Source organism: Hoplias malabaricus, chromosome X1 (genome assembly GCF_029633855.1).
Source record: "Hoplias malabaricus isolate fHopMal1 chromosome X1, fHopMal1.hap1, whole genome shotgun sequence".
Lineage (NCBI taxonomy): Eukaryota > Metazoa > Chordata > Actinopteri > Characiformes > Erythrinidae > Hoplias > Hoplias malabaricus.
In genome coordinates, this window is record NC_089818.1 from 14,037,904 (window position 1) to 14,054,378 (window position 16,475).

A 16,475-nucleotide genomic window follows, 5' to 3' on the forward strand; every position below is an offset into this window, starting at 1 on the left:
TTCCAGCAGGTCAGGTTTCTGAACCTGAGGGAAGCAGCCTTTGTAAAAACACCTGTGTTTGTTTGTGAGTCCGTAACACCACAGACTCTGGAGCAATAGAACAATAGAATCCAGAAGAACAGTGTGGTCCTCTCCTCAGTGGGAGATGCTGGAGCTTCTGAGAGGAGATGCACACCTGTGTGATTGTGTGTGTTTGTTTTCTGGTTGCTGGTCACATGGCATAATTTCTGTGTGTGTGTGATCTCTAGTCAGTAGTGCAGTAGAGGATGTGGTACTGGGGGGACAGTGCTGATCTCTACTCTAGTGTGGAATGAAAGAAATAAAGAAATAAAGAAATAAAGCCTCCACTCTTCCACATTAGTATCATAACATTGACCAAACCTGATAAAAACAGAATAATGCACCACCCATGTGTAATTTGAGCTTGTGTGATAATGTGTGTTGTGTGGGGTTGCCCTGTGGGTTTAACATGGTTTGTGTTGCATCATGTCAGTGTTCAGGAAAGATCAGATTAATGCCCAGCCTTCTAAACTTCACAGTGCCACCTTCTACACCACAGCCATCCATTCATTCATCTTTTTCTAACCCATCACTCCATCATGATCAGGGTCTCACTTGGTCAAGTACAGTGACTTGTTCACTGGACAAATTAAGAGCTAGCCATCCAGGCTATTGGCACATTGCACTGTACAAATTAATCAGGAGGGCAGCACGGTGGTGCAGCAGGTGGTGTTGCAGTCACACAGCTCCTGGAGGTTGTGGGTTCAAATCCCACTACAGGTGGGTTTCCTCCCACGGTCCAAAAACAAACGTTGGTATGTGGATTGGCGGCTCAAAAAAGTGTCCATAGGTGTGTGTGTGTGTGTTGGCCTGTGAAGGACTGTTGCCCTCTCAAGGGTGTGATCCTGCCTAGCGCCCAGGTAGGGTAAGCTCCAGACCCACCGGGACCCTGAACTGGATAAGCAGTTAAAGACAACTTGACAGTGTCATCTAACTTTGAAGAGTTTTAATTTTGTGGTCACCTCATGTAGTCAGCAATTAACGATGGTCATAAACAAATAAATTGCCATTGATTCTCCCTCACATACTTTGAAGAGGGATCAGCTTTATCATGACTCTCATAAAATTCTATACATTTTTCACTTTTCAGATTCAGACATTTTATTTTAGGTGCAGATCCAGAATAAAGAGTATTGTGAAGTTTATGGAAGTCATACTGACCGGATCGCTAGAGGCTCTCTCTACACAGCTCCAGGTATCCGTACAGCAGTGTTTCTCAAAATGTGGGGCGAAAATGAAAAGTGAGGAGAAATGAGCATTTCTTTACTAATGCGCCTGTCTTTATTAATGCCTTTCTGTTTTGCCTAGAAAGTTTACTCAGTAAAAAGCACCCACTCACAATGGATTCATTAAAAGCCCTTAAACATAATAAAAGAACATTAGATAGGAGACCCGAAAAATGAAGCTAGCCAAAATATGCTTTTATTCACAAACTTTTACTTTGAAAATGCGCCACAGAGATTAACTCATTTTGGCAGTGAGTGGGTCTTCTTTCAGCCTTCGTTAAGGCACATGTTCAAATATAAAGCTGCTCCAATCATCAGCTTCATTGGCCTTTGATTCGTCTCATCAGAGTCTGGTTTAGAAAGTTAGTTTTTATGAGCTCTGGGTTTGAGGTCAGTAACGAGAGCACGACAGATAACAATGACAGCTAATTACAGTTATGAAAGCAGCTTGTTTACAACTGTTAGGGAAACAGAGGAGGATCTGAGAGTTAGTTAACGTTAATATTAGCTGTGTTCAGGTTGTGAGAAAGTTAACGTTAGTCTTTGGCCTTGTCCCAGACTGGACACTTCTGCACCACCCTTAGCAGTGTTTCTGTGGTGTAGTATGTAAAGTTCCATAGTGTGCTGTTTGGGACACAGTCTCACTCTCTAACGTTAATGTTAATCAAATGCTGTTTCACATCATTATAAATGCGGTATCTTACCGCGTAATCTACAGAAATCATTCATTATCATTATCTGTAACCGCTTATCCAGTTCAGGGTCGCGGTGGGGTCCAGAGCCTACCTGGAATCATTGGGCGCAAGGCGGGAATACACCCTGGAGGGGGCGCCAGTCCTTCACAGGGCAACACACACACACACACATTCACTCACACCTACGGACACTTTCGAGTCGCCAATCCACCTACCAACGTGTGTTTTTGGACTGTGGGAGGAAACCGGAGCACCCGGAGGAAACCCACGCAGACACGGGGAGAACACACCAAACTCACAGACAGTCACCCGGAGCAGGAATCGAACCTACAACCTCCAGGTCCCTGGAGCTGTGTGCCACCCCCATTTGCTGCCGGACTCAGCAAATGTGTCCCCATCAATATCAAACTCACTCCTATGCCCTTTGACCTTGCCTTTGCTCATTTTTGCACAGATTGAAAAGTTAGAAACTGAAGCACAGTTTCATTAATAGGCCAATCTTCTGTATTTTTGAACATTGATCTTGTTGATGTTGTATCTGGTGTTATAATGTTAAGCTACTGATTAAGAGATAGAAGCTAATGTTACTTAAATAAATTTGAAAATTGTAAACTTGTATATGTATTTATTATCATTTTTTGGGGGCGATATGGTACAGGTGGGGCACAGAAATTCCCCTTCATCTGAGGTGGGGAATGCTAGAAAAGGTTTTGAGAACCACTGCCGTACAGGTTTGTGCACAAAAAAAAGGTAAAAGAGTAAGGGGCCACACTTTGCATATCACGAAAGTACTGAGGTAAGCCCTCCCAGAACCCACTGAGAATGTACTGAAGGCTCTGCAGCTCGGAAAAAAGAAGCTTAACACGAGAGTCTATGAGAGATTTTCTTGAAATTGCCCAAAAAACTCTACGAAACAAAACTTAATGTTGATTGGACTGTGATACTTAGAGGCGGGACAAACCGTCTGGCAGAGCTTGGTTAATACAGAGCCAAATAGTTTTACTGTAATAGAATGAAATAAAATAAAAATAATTCCTCTATTTCCCTTTTGGTGGTGCATCTCCTCATCTCCCTAAGGAACAAACCACCCCTGATCAGTGTTCAGTTCCTGACCACAGTGTCAGTCCTGGCTGGACAGCTCTGATGTCTTTGCTCTGAGAATGGTCTTATGTCTGGACTAGAGTGGTCCTGAAGACCATGCTGCAGCTACAGATGGGCAACAGTCCTGTAACTGTAGCTGTACCCCCAAACCTCCCCCTGTGAGGTGGGGGGGGGCTCATAAAAAAGAGGCTGCTGTGGTGGACAAAGGGCAGGAGGAACTTGAGGGATTTACGGACGTAAACTGGACTCGTTTTTGGCAGCTGTCCCCATTCTGTGAGACTCTCCAGTGACTGGACTCTGACAGTAATGAAACCTAGCCTTCTGTCTGAGAGGGATTATTAAATTATGAGCTCCGGTTTCACACTCCATCACACGCTGTGGTCAGACATCTAGGACGTCTGAATATACGCGTCTGAAATACACAGGTCCAGAGAGGGTCAGTGATATAAACACAGCAGGGAGGATGGGCTGAAAGATGAGGATTATGAACTCTGAGGTTGTGGTAGTGATGTGTGGACGGGACACGGACACAAAATAAAAGCATGTCTGGTAATGATCAGTCGGGCCATGCTCTGCAGCTGCACCTGCGCTTTACTGCGGCTGCTTTACTGATTTAGAGCTGCAGATCCGCTCTGAAACACCTCATCATTGCTGACAGGTAGACCTGGCACATGAAACACCTCCAATGGCCGAGGAGAGGACAGTGAAAGAAAGCAGTGCTCTCTCTCTTCCGCTGCATTCATTTGGAGGCACATGTAACAGTCAGATCTCAGGGAAAGTCTCTTGTTTTATCACTTTATTCAAAACTTTCATGAACATCTGCATATACTTGTGCACTTCTAATTACTGACCATTTAATCACATCCCCTACATTATAGCTCCAATATCTGGTCAGTTTCTGAACACAAGACAGTTCAAAACCATCCAGACAGCACTGGCACTGCGGTTAGAAAGTGGCTCTTAATGATAAGATGGAGGACGGCTAACAGAAACTGCATCAACAGGGGAACTACAGTCTCTAAATGTACACCCGCAAGAGAGAGCTTTCTTCTTTTGTGTCTGTTTCCTTTTCTCAGCCCCACGTCCTTTCAGACCCACCCTATTGAAGTGTTGTTTTCTGAGATGCTCTGTATCTCCACATCTCCAGTTCATCACCACCCTGATTCGTGCTCATGGCTTATAGTTCATCACCTGAATAACTCACTCGTTCAGTGCTCACATACGTTAATCTGGGAGACTGGTGCCCACCAGCCCACACACTGTGAAAAAAAAACAATTACGATTTGGCTCCCCCTTCTGATGGCAAATGGGAACCATTAAAATTGTTGCAATCACAGCAGCGGTTTATGTGAGAGCACAAAGATGTAAGATGTAAAGAGGACACAATCAGTGCAGGGAAATAAAAGAAAAGTACAGAAATGGCAAAAGAAAAAAATAAAGGTGGAGAAAACTAGAGGAGAGAAATAAAGGAACCAAGCAAAGATGGTGAAAACAAGTTTAAGAGAACAGAGTAAATATGGCAAAAGCAAGAGCAGAGGAAGAAATGAAGTGGGCAAACACTGAGAACAGAAAGATAAGAGAGAAAAGCAAAAACGGTGAAATCCAAAGTGGAGAAATTAGAGAATCAAAGTGAAAACGATGAAAAACGAGAGCCAAAAGAGGACCAAAGAGGACGAGAATCAAAAAATAGATGAAAATAAGTGTGGAGAAAGAAACAGAGCAAAAACCTGAGAGTATGAGAGTGGAAAAATTAAATAAATAAATAAATAAACAAAAAGATTGGACAAATAAGAGAAATCAGCAAAATAACTCATCCCCTCTGCTGTATCTCCAGTACCAAATGGCGTCAGTATTGAGGGTGGTCTCTGACTGTTTCCACAGCTATTTCATAGCCAGCGATGATTCAGAAACTGAAAGACCTGCACCTAGCTGCACCATGGCCCCTCTCCCGTCCTTCTCCAGTGCTTCGTTTGGGCCTGAGGGCTGGGGGAAGTTGTGAAGCTGCTGAACTCTGCTTTAATCATGGAGCTCCAGCGTGCAGGCGTCAGGGTTGTTTCTCTGGAGGTCCTCAGGCTCGCATGAGAACGGTTCTAAACTCCGGAGAAGCAGAGATGCTGCTAAAGAGCTTTTAAACACAACCAGGTGAAGACTGAGGGGAACTCTGTTCCTGGGTTAAAGGAGCAGTCTGTCGTTTTATCACCAGAAAATCTTAAACAAATTTAACTAAGTTGATTATTTATTACTTTTATGTTGTTTTCTATAAAGGGCATCTCATGTCATATGAAGCTCCATAGGAGGGTCAGCTATGTTGGGTTGGCCATGTTTAGAATAAGTTTAGTACAGAATCTCTGACGCTTTCAGGTCAGTAGGGGTCGTTATAATAACTGTTTCATAACGTGGAGAAGAATCACTGGAGAAAATGACTGATTGCTCCTTTAAAGTGAAAGGATATCTCAGAGACCTCAGAGCACTGTGTGTTACATCTGAGATGTTGGTACTGAGTAGGTGAGCGTGTGAGTGACTGGGTGAGTGTGTGAGTGACTGGGTGAGCGTGTGAGTGACTGGGTGAGTGTGTGAGTGACTGGGTGAGTGTCTGTGTGAGTGTGTGAGTGACTGGGTGAGTGTGTGAGTGACTGGGTGAGTGTGTGAGTGTCTGTGTGAGCGTGTGAGTGTCTGTGTGAGCGTGTGAGTGACTGGGTGAGTGTGTGAGTGACTGGGTGAGCGTGTGAGTGACTGGGTGAGTGTGTGAGTGACTGGGTGAGTGTCTGTGTGAGCGTGTGAGTGACTGGGTGAGTGTGTGAGTGACTGGGTGAGTGTGTGAGTAACTGGGTGAGTGTGTGAGTGTCTGTGTGAGCGTGTGAGTGTCTGTGTGAGCGTGTGAGTGACTGGGTGAGCGTGTGAGTGACTGGGTGAGCGTGTGAGTGACTGGGAGAGTGTGTGAGTGTCTGTGTGAGCGTGTGAGTGACTGGGTGAGCGTGTGAGTGACTGGGTGTGCGTGTGAGTGACTGGGTGAGCGTGTGAGTGACTGGGTGTGCGTGTGAGTGACTGGGTGAGCGTGTGAGTGACTGGGTGAGCGTGTGAGTGACTGAGTGAGCGTGTGAGTGACTGAGTGAGCGTGTGAGTGTCTGTGAGCGTGTGAGTGACTGGGTGAGCATGTGAGTAACTGGGTAAGCATGTGAGTGACTGGGTGAGTGTGTGAGTGACTGTGTGAGCGTGTGAGCATGTGAGTGACTGGGTGAGCGTGTGAGTGACTGGGTGAGTGTGTGAGTGACTGGGTGAGCGTGTGAGTGACTGGGTGAGTGTGTGAGTGACTGGGTGAGCGTATGAGCATGTGAGTGACTGGGTGAGCGTGTGAGTGACTGGGTGAGTGTGTGAGTGACTGGGTGAGTGTGTGAGTGACTGGGTGAGCGTGTGAGCATGTGAGTGACTGGGTGAGCGTGTGAGTGACTGAGTGAGCGTGTGAGTGTCTGTGAGCGTGTGAGTGACTGGGTGAGCATGTGAGTAACTGGGTAAGCATGTGAGTGACTGGGTGAGTGTGTGAGTGACTGTGTGAGCGTGTGAGCATGTGAGTGACTGGGTGAGCGTGTGAGTGACTGGGTGAGTGTGTGAGTGACTGGGTGAGCGTGTGAGTGACTGGGTGAGTGTGTGAGTGACTGGGTGAGCGTATGAGCATGTGAGTGACTGGGTGAGCGTGTGAGTGACTGGGTGAGTGTGTGAGTGACTGGGTGAGTGTGTGAGTGACTGGGTGAGCGTGTGAGCATGTGAGTGACTGGGTGAGCGTGTGAGTGACTGGGTGAGTGTGTGAGTGACTGGGTGAGCGTGTGAGCATGTGAGTGACTGGGTGAGCGTGTGAGTGACTGGGTGAGTGTGTGAGTGACTGGGTGAGCGTGTGAGTGACTGGGTGAGCGTGTGAGCATGTGAGTGACTCGGTGAGCGTGTGAGTGACTGGGTGAGTGTGTGAGTGACTGGGTGAGCGTGTGAGTGACTGGGTGAGTGTGTTAGTGAGCGGGTGAGTGTCTGTGTGAGCATGTGAGTGACTGTGTGAGCGTGTGAGTGACTGGGTGAGTGTGTGAGTGACTGGGTGAGCGTGTGAGTGACTGGGTGAGTGTGTGAGTGACTGGGTGAGTGTCTGTGTGAGCGTGTGAGTGACTGGGTGAGCGTGTGAGTGACAGTGTGAGCGTGTGAGTGACTGGGTGAGCGTGTGAGTGACTGGGAGAGCGTGTGAGTGACGGGGTGAGCGTGTGAGTGACTGGGTGAGCGTGTGAGTGACTGGGTGTGCGTGTGAGTGACTGGGTGAGCGTGTGAGTGACTGGGTGAGCGTGTGAGTGACTGGGTGTGCGTGTGAGTGACTGGGTGAGCGTGTGAGTGACTGGGTGAGCGTGTGAGTGACTGAGTGAGCGTGTGAGTGACTGGGTGAGCGTGTGAGTGTCTGTGTGAGGGTGTGAGTGACTGGGTGAGCGTGTGAGTGTCTGTGTGAGCGTGTGAGTGACTGGGTGAGCGTGTGAGTAACTGGGTGAGCGTGTGAGTGACTGGGTGAGCGTGTGAGTGACTGGGTGAGCGTGTGAGCATGTGAGTGACTGGGTGAGCGTGTGAGTGACTGGGTGAGTGTGTGAGTGACTGGGTGAGCGTGTGAGTGACTGGGTGAGTGTGTGAGTGACTGGGTGAGCGTGTGAGCATGTGAGTGACTGGGTGAGCGTGTGAGTGACTGGGTGAGTGTGTGAGTGACTGGGTGAGCATGTGAGTGACTGGGTGAGCGTGTGAGTGACTGGGTGAGCGTGTGAGTGACTGGGTGAGCGTGTGAGTGACTGGGTGAGTGTGTGAGTGACTGGGTGAGCATGTGAGTGACTGGGTGAGCGTGTGAGTGACTGGGTGAGTGTGTGAGTGACTGGGTGAGTGTGTGAGTGACTGGGTGAGCGTGTGAGTGACTGGGTGAGCGTGTGAGTGACTGGGTGAGCGTGTGAGTGACTGGGTGAGCATGTGAGTGTCTGTGTGAGCGTGTGAGTGACTGGGTAAGCGTGTGAGTGTCTGTGTGAGTGTGTGAGTGACTGGGTGAGCGTGTGAGTGACTGGGTGAGCGTGTCAGTGCCAAGATGTTGAGTCCAAGATGTGTTTAAGCCCTGTGACCTACTGCAAACCTGTTCAGGATGAAGTGGCCACGGATCATGAATGAATGAATGAATGAGATGAATCACAGTTTATCCAACTTTTTCAGGAAATTTAATTCAGTGAATAGTTATCAATAGGTTTTGGAACTTCTAAAGGATGTTTTTGACATTTGGCATAGTGTCCCAAGAAAGAAAACATCTTTTTTATAGACCGTGTTTAACGTTCCTCTAAATATACGCAACAGGGGTCAGCTCTGACATCTTCACACTCCACTCTGAATCAGCTCTAAAACTCACTCAGAAACAAACATAGAAACACTGACAGGACAGGAAGCATCATTTCTACAATGACAGGAGACATGGAGCACAGGGAGCTCTGATTAGGCTCTGATTAATTTCACTCTGCGTACTGTGAACATGCACCCGCCAGGACTCCTCTGTCAGCAGAGTTGCACTAGGAGGGAGATAAGCTAACAGTGCCAGTCCATTTTCATGGCAGTCTGTTTTTGCTGATCATATTTAATGTGATAAATATATTTTAATACATGTTTTTGCAAAAGAATTGTACAGAATTTATTACAATGTTTTAGTGACTTTCATCTGTTATACTTAATTTAGGCCTATAATTTGTTCCATTTGATGCTAGAAACAAAGTCTACGTTTTCATCCAAAGCACAGAGGTGTCCGTGGCTTGTGTGGAAAAATCATTCTCTTTATTTAAATACATTTTAAATTATTACACAAGAATGAAAAGTGTCAGGTTGTGCCCTGCTCTTACCTATATGTGTATGTGAAGACACAATTAGTAAATAATGACTGCATTCGGCTGCACTCAGCAGAAAATCTTAATGTAAATCTTTAAAAATGATATCTGCTTTGCTCTGTCTCCGTTTATAATCTCTCCTCCGCAGTGACATTAATGAGATGGTGGTAATATGGAAATGTAATGGACTGTACCTCTGGGAGTCTCTTGTCTCATAAATTTTCTGGACGGCTCATTACGGCCTCCCGCAGGTAGCTGCTTATGTCCCGCCGTGAGTTTGTGAAGCAGATGCCGTTCTCTTGGTGATCTTTGACCTCATCTCCAGCCTGTGTGCTCAGCTTACAGGAAACTCTGAGACAGGTCCAGAACACCCTCTCCATTAACCAGACCCCAGCGCTCAAACTTACAACACTGCCCCTCCTCTCTGACCTCAAATGCAGCCCATCTGCTGCAAAAGAGTGCACTCTTAATACACCGATAAGCCAAAACATTAAAGCCACCTCCATTTCTAGTCACTGTCCCTTCTCTCAGCTCCACTGACCACACAGGAGCACTTTGTTGTTTCACAACCACAGACCCCCCTTTCAACCTCTTCTTCAAAGCTCAGGACCACCACAGAGCACGTATGACGAGGGCGGTGGATCACTCTCAGTGCTGCAGTGACACTGACATGGTGGTGGTGTGTTAGTGTGTTGTGGATCAGACACAGCAGTGCTACCGGAGTTTTTAAACCCTGTATCCATTCACTGTGCACTCTGTGAGACCCTCCAACCTCATTGGTCCACGTTGTAGATATAAATTCAGAGACAGCAGCTCATCTGTCACTGCACAGTTTGTGGTGGCCATCCTCTAGTCCTTCATCAGTGGGCACAGGATGCTGGATGTTATTGGTTGGTGGACTATTCTCAGTCTGGCAGTGACACAGAGGGGTTTAAACACTCCAACAGCACTGCTGTGTTTGATCCAGTCGCACCAGCACAACACACACTAACACACCACCACCATGTCAGTGTCACTGCAGCACTGAGAATGATCCACCACCAAAATCATACCTGCTCTGTGGGGGTCCTGAGTGTTGAAGGAGAGGGTGAAAGCAGACTAACAATGTACGTGGAACAACCAATGTACTATTGTACAGTTAAAGTCTTTAAACTGCAAAGTGTTAGCGCTCACTTTGATGAATGAACCAATAAAAATGCTCCAAATTACTTCTCCCCACTGATGATGTGTTGTGGGCAGAGCATGGTGTGCTGGTCAAACAGAATGACGCTCTTGGGTGACCATCTAAACCAGCTTACACAACTATGTTTTCAGCTTCATTAGCGCTCCTACCATAACACTGTGTACTTTGCATTCTGGGAAGCTTTTGTTTGTGACATCCATGTTCAGCAGAGTGGGACAGATGTGGCCAGAAACACAGCTTTGAACTTTCACTCCTCTAAATAAATGCACAGTGGAGAGATAAACACGCAGCAGATGTGTGTGTCACATAAAAAACAGCAGCCGTATTGTTGTCTGAAGCTGTTTATGTTTGTTTGGGTAATGTGCTATATGTCTGTGGATGTGGTATAGTGTGGTGCAGCACTGTGTGCTGGGGCCAGTCTGATCAGAAATGCCTCACCATGATCTGCATCTGAAGTACCAGCAGAAATAAACTCCATCTAAAGGGGAATTCCAATGGTTCCTACATTATTTCTGCATAATTAAGCAGTGATGTTGTGAGTGGGGTTTGGTTTGGTGAGTGTTAGAGTGAAACTTGTTGACAGTGGTGATGAATGGAACCAAAGTCTGACTCTAAAATATCTTCAAAGAAGAGCCTTACATTAAATGGTTATGATACTGCAGACAGTTTACACTGTATTAAATTACTGTGATGAGTGGTGTGTTCTCCCTGTGTCCGCGTGGGTTTCCACCGGGTGCTCCAGGTTCCTCCCACGGTCCAAAAACACACGTTGATCGGTGGACTAGTGACTCAAAAGTGTCCGTAGGTGTGAGTGTGTGAGTGAATGTGTGTGTGTCACCCTGCAAAGGACTGGTGCCCCCTCCAGGGTGTGTTCCCGCCTTGCGCCCAATGATTCCAGGTAGGCTCTGGACCCACCGTGACCCTGAACTGGATAAACGGTTACAGCCAATAAATGAATAAATGATGAATGTATTAAAGCAAAATTTTAAATCTTTTTTGCTCCTGTGCTCCCCCTAGAGAGGCATAGTTTAATTCACAGCACCATAAAATCAACAGAGGCAGGAGTGGTTTCCTTCCCTCCTCCAGACATCACATAGCGCAGTTTAGTAGCAACTAAGGACTGGCGCCCCCTCCAGGGTGTATTCCCGCCTTACGCCCAATGATTCTAGGCTCTGGACCCACCGTGACCCTGGACTGGATAAATGGTTACAGATAATGGATGGATGGATCGAAGTTAATATTTAAGGTAAATATACTACTTACTGTTGCTTTAATCCCCTTGTGGAAGCCTCTGGATTTAACCCACACATTGCGGCCAACGAGAACACATACACACACATACAGAGCGGTGGGTAGCCAGCACTGTACATGTAGTACACACTGTCCCCTGCTGGATGAGCAATACTACTGCAACAAAACTAGCAGCACCACTCACTATATGAGTTAAAGAAACACTAGGCGGTGTTTCACCTTAAAATTACAGCTTCAAAATCATTGTGATTTATGTCGTTGCTATTCCAGGATCAGCACTGCAGACACTGCACGATGTAACTACTGCGGAAGGGTACGACACCACCTCCCACATCTTTGCTTTCAGGACAGTGCTGGAAAATTGAGTAACATTCTTGAACTTTCGGTGGATCCTAGGAGCAAAACCACCAAATCTTACCTAGTGTTGTTTTAACTTCAGTTATTGGCAAACCTTCCCAAATTCACCCATTTCTGCACCTGCCTCCATCAGGAGAGGCGTAAACACTCCTCCAGACTGGCCCCCCATCCTGATCCTGAAGTGAAAGCCCTGAACCCAGTGACATAAAAGCACCTCTGAGTTTAAGCATGACACACTTCCTCACTCTGTCATTATTCACATTCTCAATCAATAAATCTTCCTGCCGTTATCCATCGTTTTCCACACTCCTGTGTTTGTCTGAACGGCACTGAGGGAGGTGACAGTGGCCTTGTTTAAAAGCTCTGATATAAATCAGAAAGCTCAGCTCAAGGTTATTCAGTCACACGCTACTATAAGTCAATAAACACCAGCACTGCTGAGGGCACTTATCAGCCGGGCTGAATCTCTGTGGTTTAGGAGGGACCCCCCAAGACCCCACAGCTCTTCCTCCTCTCAGGCCTAATCTCACCCAGGCAAGAATGCCTTTGACGGGGTTCAGCTAAAGGCTGTTTATCCAGCGGACAGCGGCTCGTCTTTGTCCACAGGCATGTCCACACTGGCAGATTACGCTGGGCAGCAGCGATAAGCTCCATTTCCCAAGGCATTGTGCCAGTGATTTACGAGGCACGTCTTCTTACAGATGTGGATGCTTGTGTATGCAGCGCCCGCATCTCCGAGTCAAGAGTTTACAAGAGTTTGGGGACACTGTGTTTTCTTTTGTGTTCAGTCTGACTTTCGGTTATTTTCAGCTGCGTAACACAAAGCAGCTTCAAGTTAAACCATTGTGTGGTTCAGTAAAGCTTAGCTTCAAGTTCATCAAAGCGTCTTGCTGTCAACGAAGGCTGTGGCTTTGCTTTATTAATGATTTTCATTTGATTTCAATGTATTGATACACTTTTAGTAAGACTGGTGTTTGTAAGTCTACACAGCACTTTCATAAAATCATAACAAACTGTTTCTGTTTTGTGCCCAAGTTTGTAGATGCGTTTCCCCAACTCCAGCACACCTAGAAATCTTTCGCTTCCAGAATCAATTTGAATTTATTTTAAACACTGTAAACAATGTCTGTAAATTTTACAGTGAAAAATGTAAAACCATGACAATGAAAGACTGTAAATTCTAAGAAGGCTGTAAACAGTTTCTGTAAACAGTGAAATACCGTAAATAGTTTTATCAGCCAAAACACTTATTGTTTTACATATGTTTACTTTAAAAGACACATCATTTTACTGTTAAATGCCCAAACTATTATGGGCAGTGTCCAATGACTGGGAGGAGCTGAGACTCATTAGAGAGCACCCAGCATGCCTTGCTGCTCCATATTTTCTGTGATTTTCTGAGTTTCTTTATTTTTCTCTGTCTTTGAGACTTTATGATGTTGGGTTTCATTTGGGGTGATCATTGTGTGTGTGTGTGTGTGTGTGTGTGTGTTTCTGTGTATGTTGTGACGAGATATGTGTTGGTCCTTTTAAAGGCTGAATATAGGATGCTGTATGGCTATATGGGCAGCTTGGCAATATCTCAGTCTCCATTCTCTCATTTGTCACACTTTTTACATCTTAATTTTATTTCAAAGCTATGTTTCTTTGTTATTTTTATGTAAATACTATAGGTTTTATAGTGTATATCTGTTGTTTTTAACAGAACAGGATGTAAAATGTACGACTGCCAAAAGTAATACTGTAATGTCATATATATTTTACAGTGAAATTTTGGCAACCACAACTGCCATTTTTTAACCGTAAATTTTACGGATTTTTCTTTACAGTGAACATTGTAATTAATGCCCAACTGCAACTGGCTACTGAACAAAGGACCATAAAATGTCAAATCACCTTTAAAGTGGACTTATTTATTTTCCTTGCTGCACCCCTCTGAAACAGCACAATGGCTCCACCAGGGGGCGTGCCTCCCACTTTTTGAACAACTGTTCTAAATGCTGTCGTGTCATTTTAATTTCAAAAGTGCCAGGACAATGCAGCCTTGTAGCGTGAGCCTTTACAAATGTGTATGTAGGTGTAATGCAGCTTTATGTTTGCTGCCCTACAGTTAAATGGTACCAGGTGTGTGTGCCGTGATGTGTGGCCCTTGGGTTTATTCTCAAGGCAGGACTTTTGGCAAATGTTGCAGTTTTTTTTAAAGCAAGCTCTAAACAGTTTCCATGGAATAAGTAAACTACCAACACATAGAAAAAAAAACTTCATTCAGTGCCTTTGCACAGTAATCTTTGGATCTGGCGCCCACCAACCCACACACTGTGAAATTACACAACCCAGTCAGGTTTTATGAGCTGCCTCAGTCAGAAAACATGGGATAAAATAACGATTTGGCTCTGCATCTGACAAGAGAATAAAGTCATTAGAACTGTACTGTTCTCTTATCTCAGTATCTCTTATCACAGCCCCAGACCCAGGTTTATGTAAGAGTTCAGAGACGAGGTGTAACCATCTAAGACAGACTTAGCAGGCTCAGAGAAATAAGAGAACTGAGCAAAAATGTCAAAAAGGAGCAGAGAAATAAGAGAACTGAGCAAAAATGCTGAAAAGAAAAGTGGAGAAATACGAGAACAGGATGAAAAGGATGATAACAGTAGCCTCTGTACCTTCTCACTGCTGTCTGCTATGATTTGCTGTGATCTGTCTGTGGCTCATTGTCATTTAAAAGTGCTTTAGAAAGTGACATATGTGGTGTGTTTTCTGTGCAGGTGAGAGATGGTGGAGGAAATGTCGAGGCAGGCGAAGGTTGTCCACTACGCAGTCCAACACCAGTGATGCCACATTTCACAGGAGAAACTGGAAGGTGGGTCCAGATAAATAGATAGATTTGGTGAGAACAGTATTAAACTTTCTCATATCTGCCCAATGGCTGGCCTCCAAATCCCGGCCTTAACTCTGATTGGTTGATACTCCATGTTTAAATAAACACACCCAGCATCCCCTTTAGTGACTAACCAGTGTTGGGTGTGTGATGGATTGGCAACCAACAAGAAAAATAGATGAGAGAAACTTGACATGAAACCCTTATGATTGCTTCACTGTTTCTGTAGATGGTTCTGTGGGTGCTTGTATCTCTGCTGCCCCTAGTGGTGGGAGAGAGGCCTGGCTTTAGAGAAGGCCCTGAGGATGCAGTGGGTGTAGTCAGTGTGATGCTGGATGAACAGCCGTTTGATACCCTTCCTCAAGAAGAAGAGGAGATGAGGGATGGAGACAGTCACTCTCCATGGCAGAGTTTATTAGGTGAGTTTATTTGAGCCTTTGTTGTGCAATTTTGAACACACACACTGGATATAGGGATGGACACATCGACTGGACACAGGAATGGAAATGTTAATATTATCACTGAGGTGCTATCAGGCTTACATTCACTGCTTTGGACAGTGAGATTTATGATTTGGTGTTTAGCAATCTCCTCCAAAACTGTTGAGGCACTCACTGTGGCCAGTCGACTGAAGATGTTTTGTCAGGATTCAATAGCGAAATCAATGGTTAAAAACATTGCAAAGCGGATTTAAATGGAATTGAACAACAAAAGTGAGCTTTGTGGATTGAGGCAAGCATTCTTACTGAAGAAGAATAAGAAGAAAGTAGACTGTGGCAAGCTAGCTCGACCTAAATAATCTTTCTCTTTCTCCTTTCACTGCTTCCAGAGCCTTCAGTTTTTGTGGAGGAGGAGCGTCCAGCTCGTTGGGAGCGTTCTCCCCGTTCCTCAGAGGCTTCAGACGCTCAGTCGAAGGGATCTCGCAAGAAAAAGAAGAAGAAGAAGAAAGAGAAAGGCGACAAAAAGGAAGGGCAGAGTAGCCGGGACTGCCGGCTGGAGAGGAGGGAGATGAGAGTGAGAGACTTGGGCATGGGCCATGACTCGGATGAGATTATCCTCTTTAAGTTCTGCGTGGGCTCATGCCAGAGCTCTCGAGGGAACTACGACCTGGCATTGAAGGCCCTGCTAACCAACGGCAGCTTACCCAAGAGAACTGCACGAAAAATCAGCACTCAGCCCTGCTGCCGACCAACAGGCTACGAGTCTGTGTCTTTTATGGATGCCTCCACAACCTGGAGAACCATTGACAAAGTCTCGGCCTCTGACTGTGAATGCGTGGGCTGAGAGGAGAACAGGAAGGGTGGATCTCCTCTTGAGGCACTGAGAAAACACGACAATAGAGAGCCATAGGTTCCTCAAAGTTGCAGCTTCAGGGATCAGAGAAAGGCAGGGTGAAGGATGAACAGTGAGAAACCTGTGGAAGGATGTAGCAGGAACACGACTGAGCACTAACAACAAATGACTGATGGCTGGTCAATGGAACAATCAAATTTTATTTACATAGTGCTTTTCACAACCAAAGTGGTCAGCTTTACAGAGATTTATGAGCCAAGGTCCACAATGGCAAGGAGGAAGAATCCTTGGAAGGAACCAAGACTCATACGGGGGAACCAAGCCTCCTCTGGTTGACACCGGAGAGGACAACAAATAACGAAACAGAAGTTAAAGTGAGGTGAACCTGATCCTTTTTTACCAAGGAATGGAACTAGTAGGCTGGGTGGCATAGTGGATAACAAGTCCTTGGATAATACTCATATTCCTAATTTCTTTTACCATGGTAGGTCTTACTGTCCTGCTCTGGATATGAGTGACTGCTAAATACTTGTATGTTTGTGGTGATAAATCAATCAAGAGATG

General features: G+C 45.6%; 1 protein-coding gene across 1 annotated transcript; it reads left to right on the forward strand.

Moving 5' to 3' along the window:
- Nucleotides 1-14,296: 14,296 nt before the first annotated feature.
- On the forward strand, nt 14,297-15,902 carry LOC136676091 (artemin-like). The gene is made up of 4 exons (XM_066652948.1): nt 14,297-14,399; nt 14,506-14,600; nt 14,848-15,037; nt 15,448-15,902. Exons 1-4 carry the CDS (start codon nt 14,297-14,299, stop codon nt 15,900-15,902), a joined length of 843 nt encoding a protein of 280 aa, XP_066509045.1.
- The last annotated feature ends 573 nt before the right edge of the window (nt 15,903-16,475 follow it).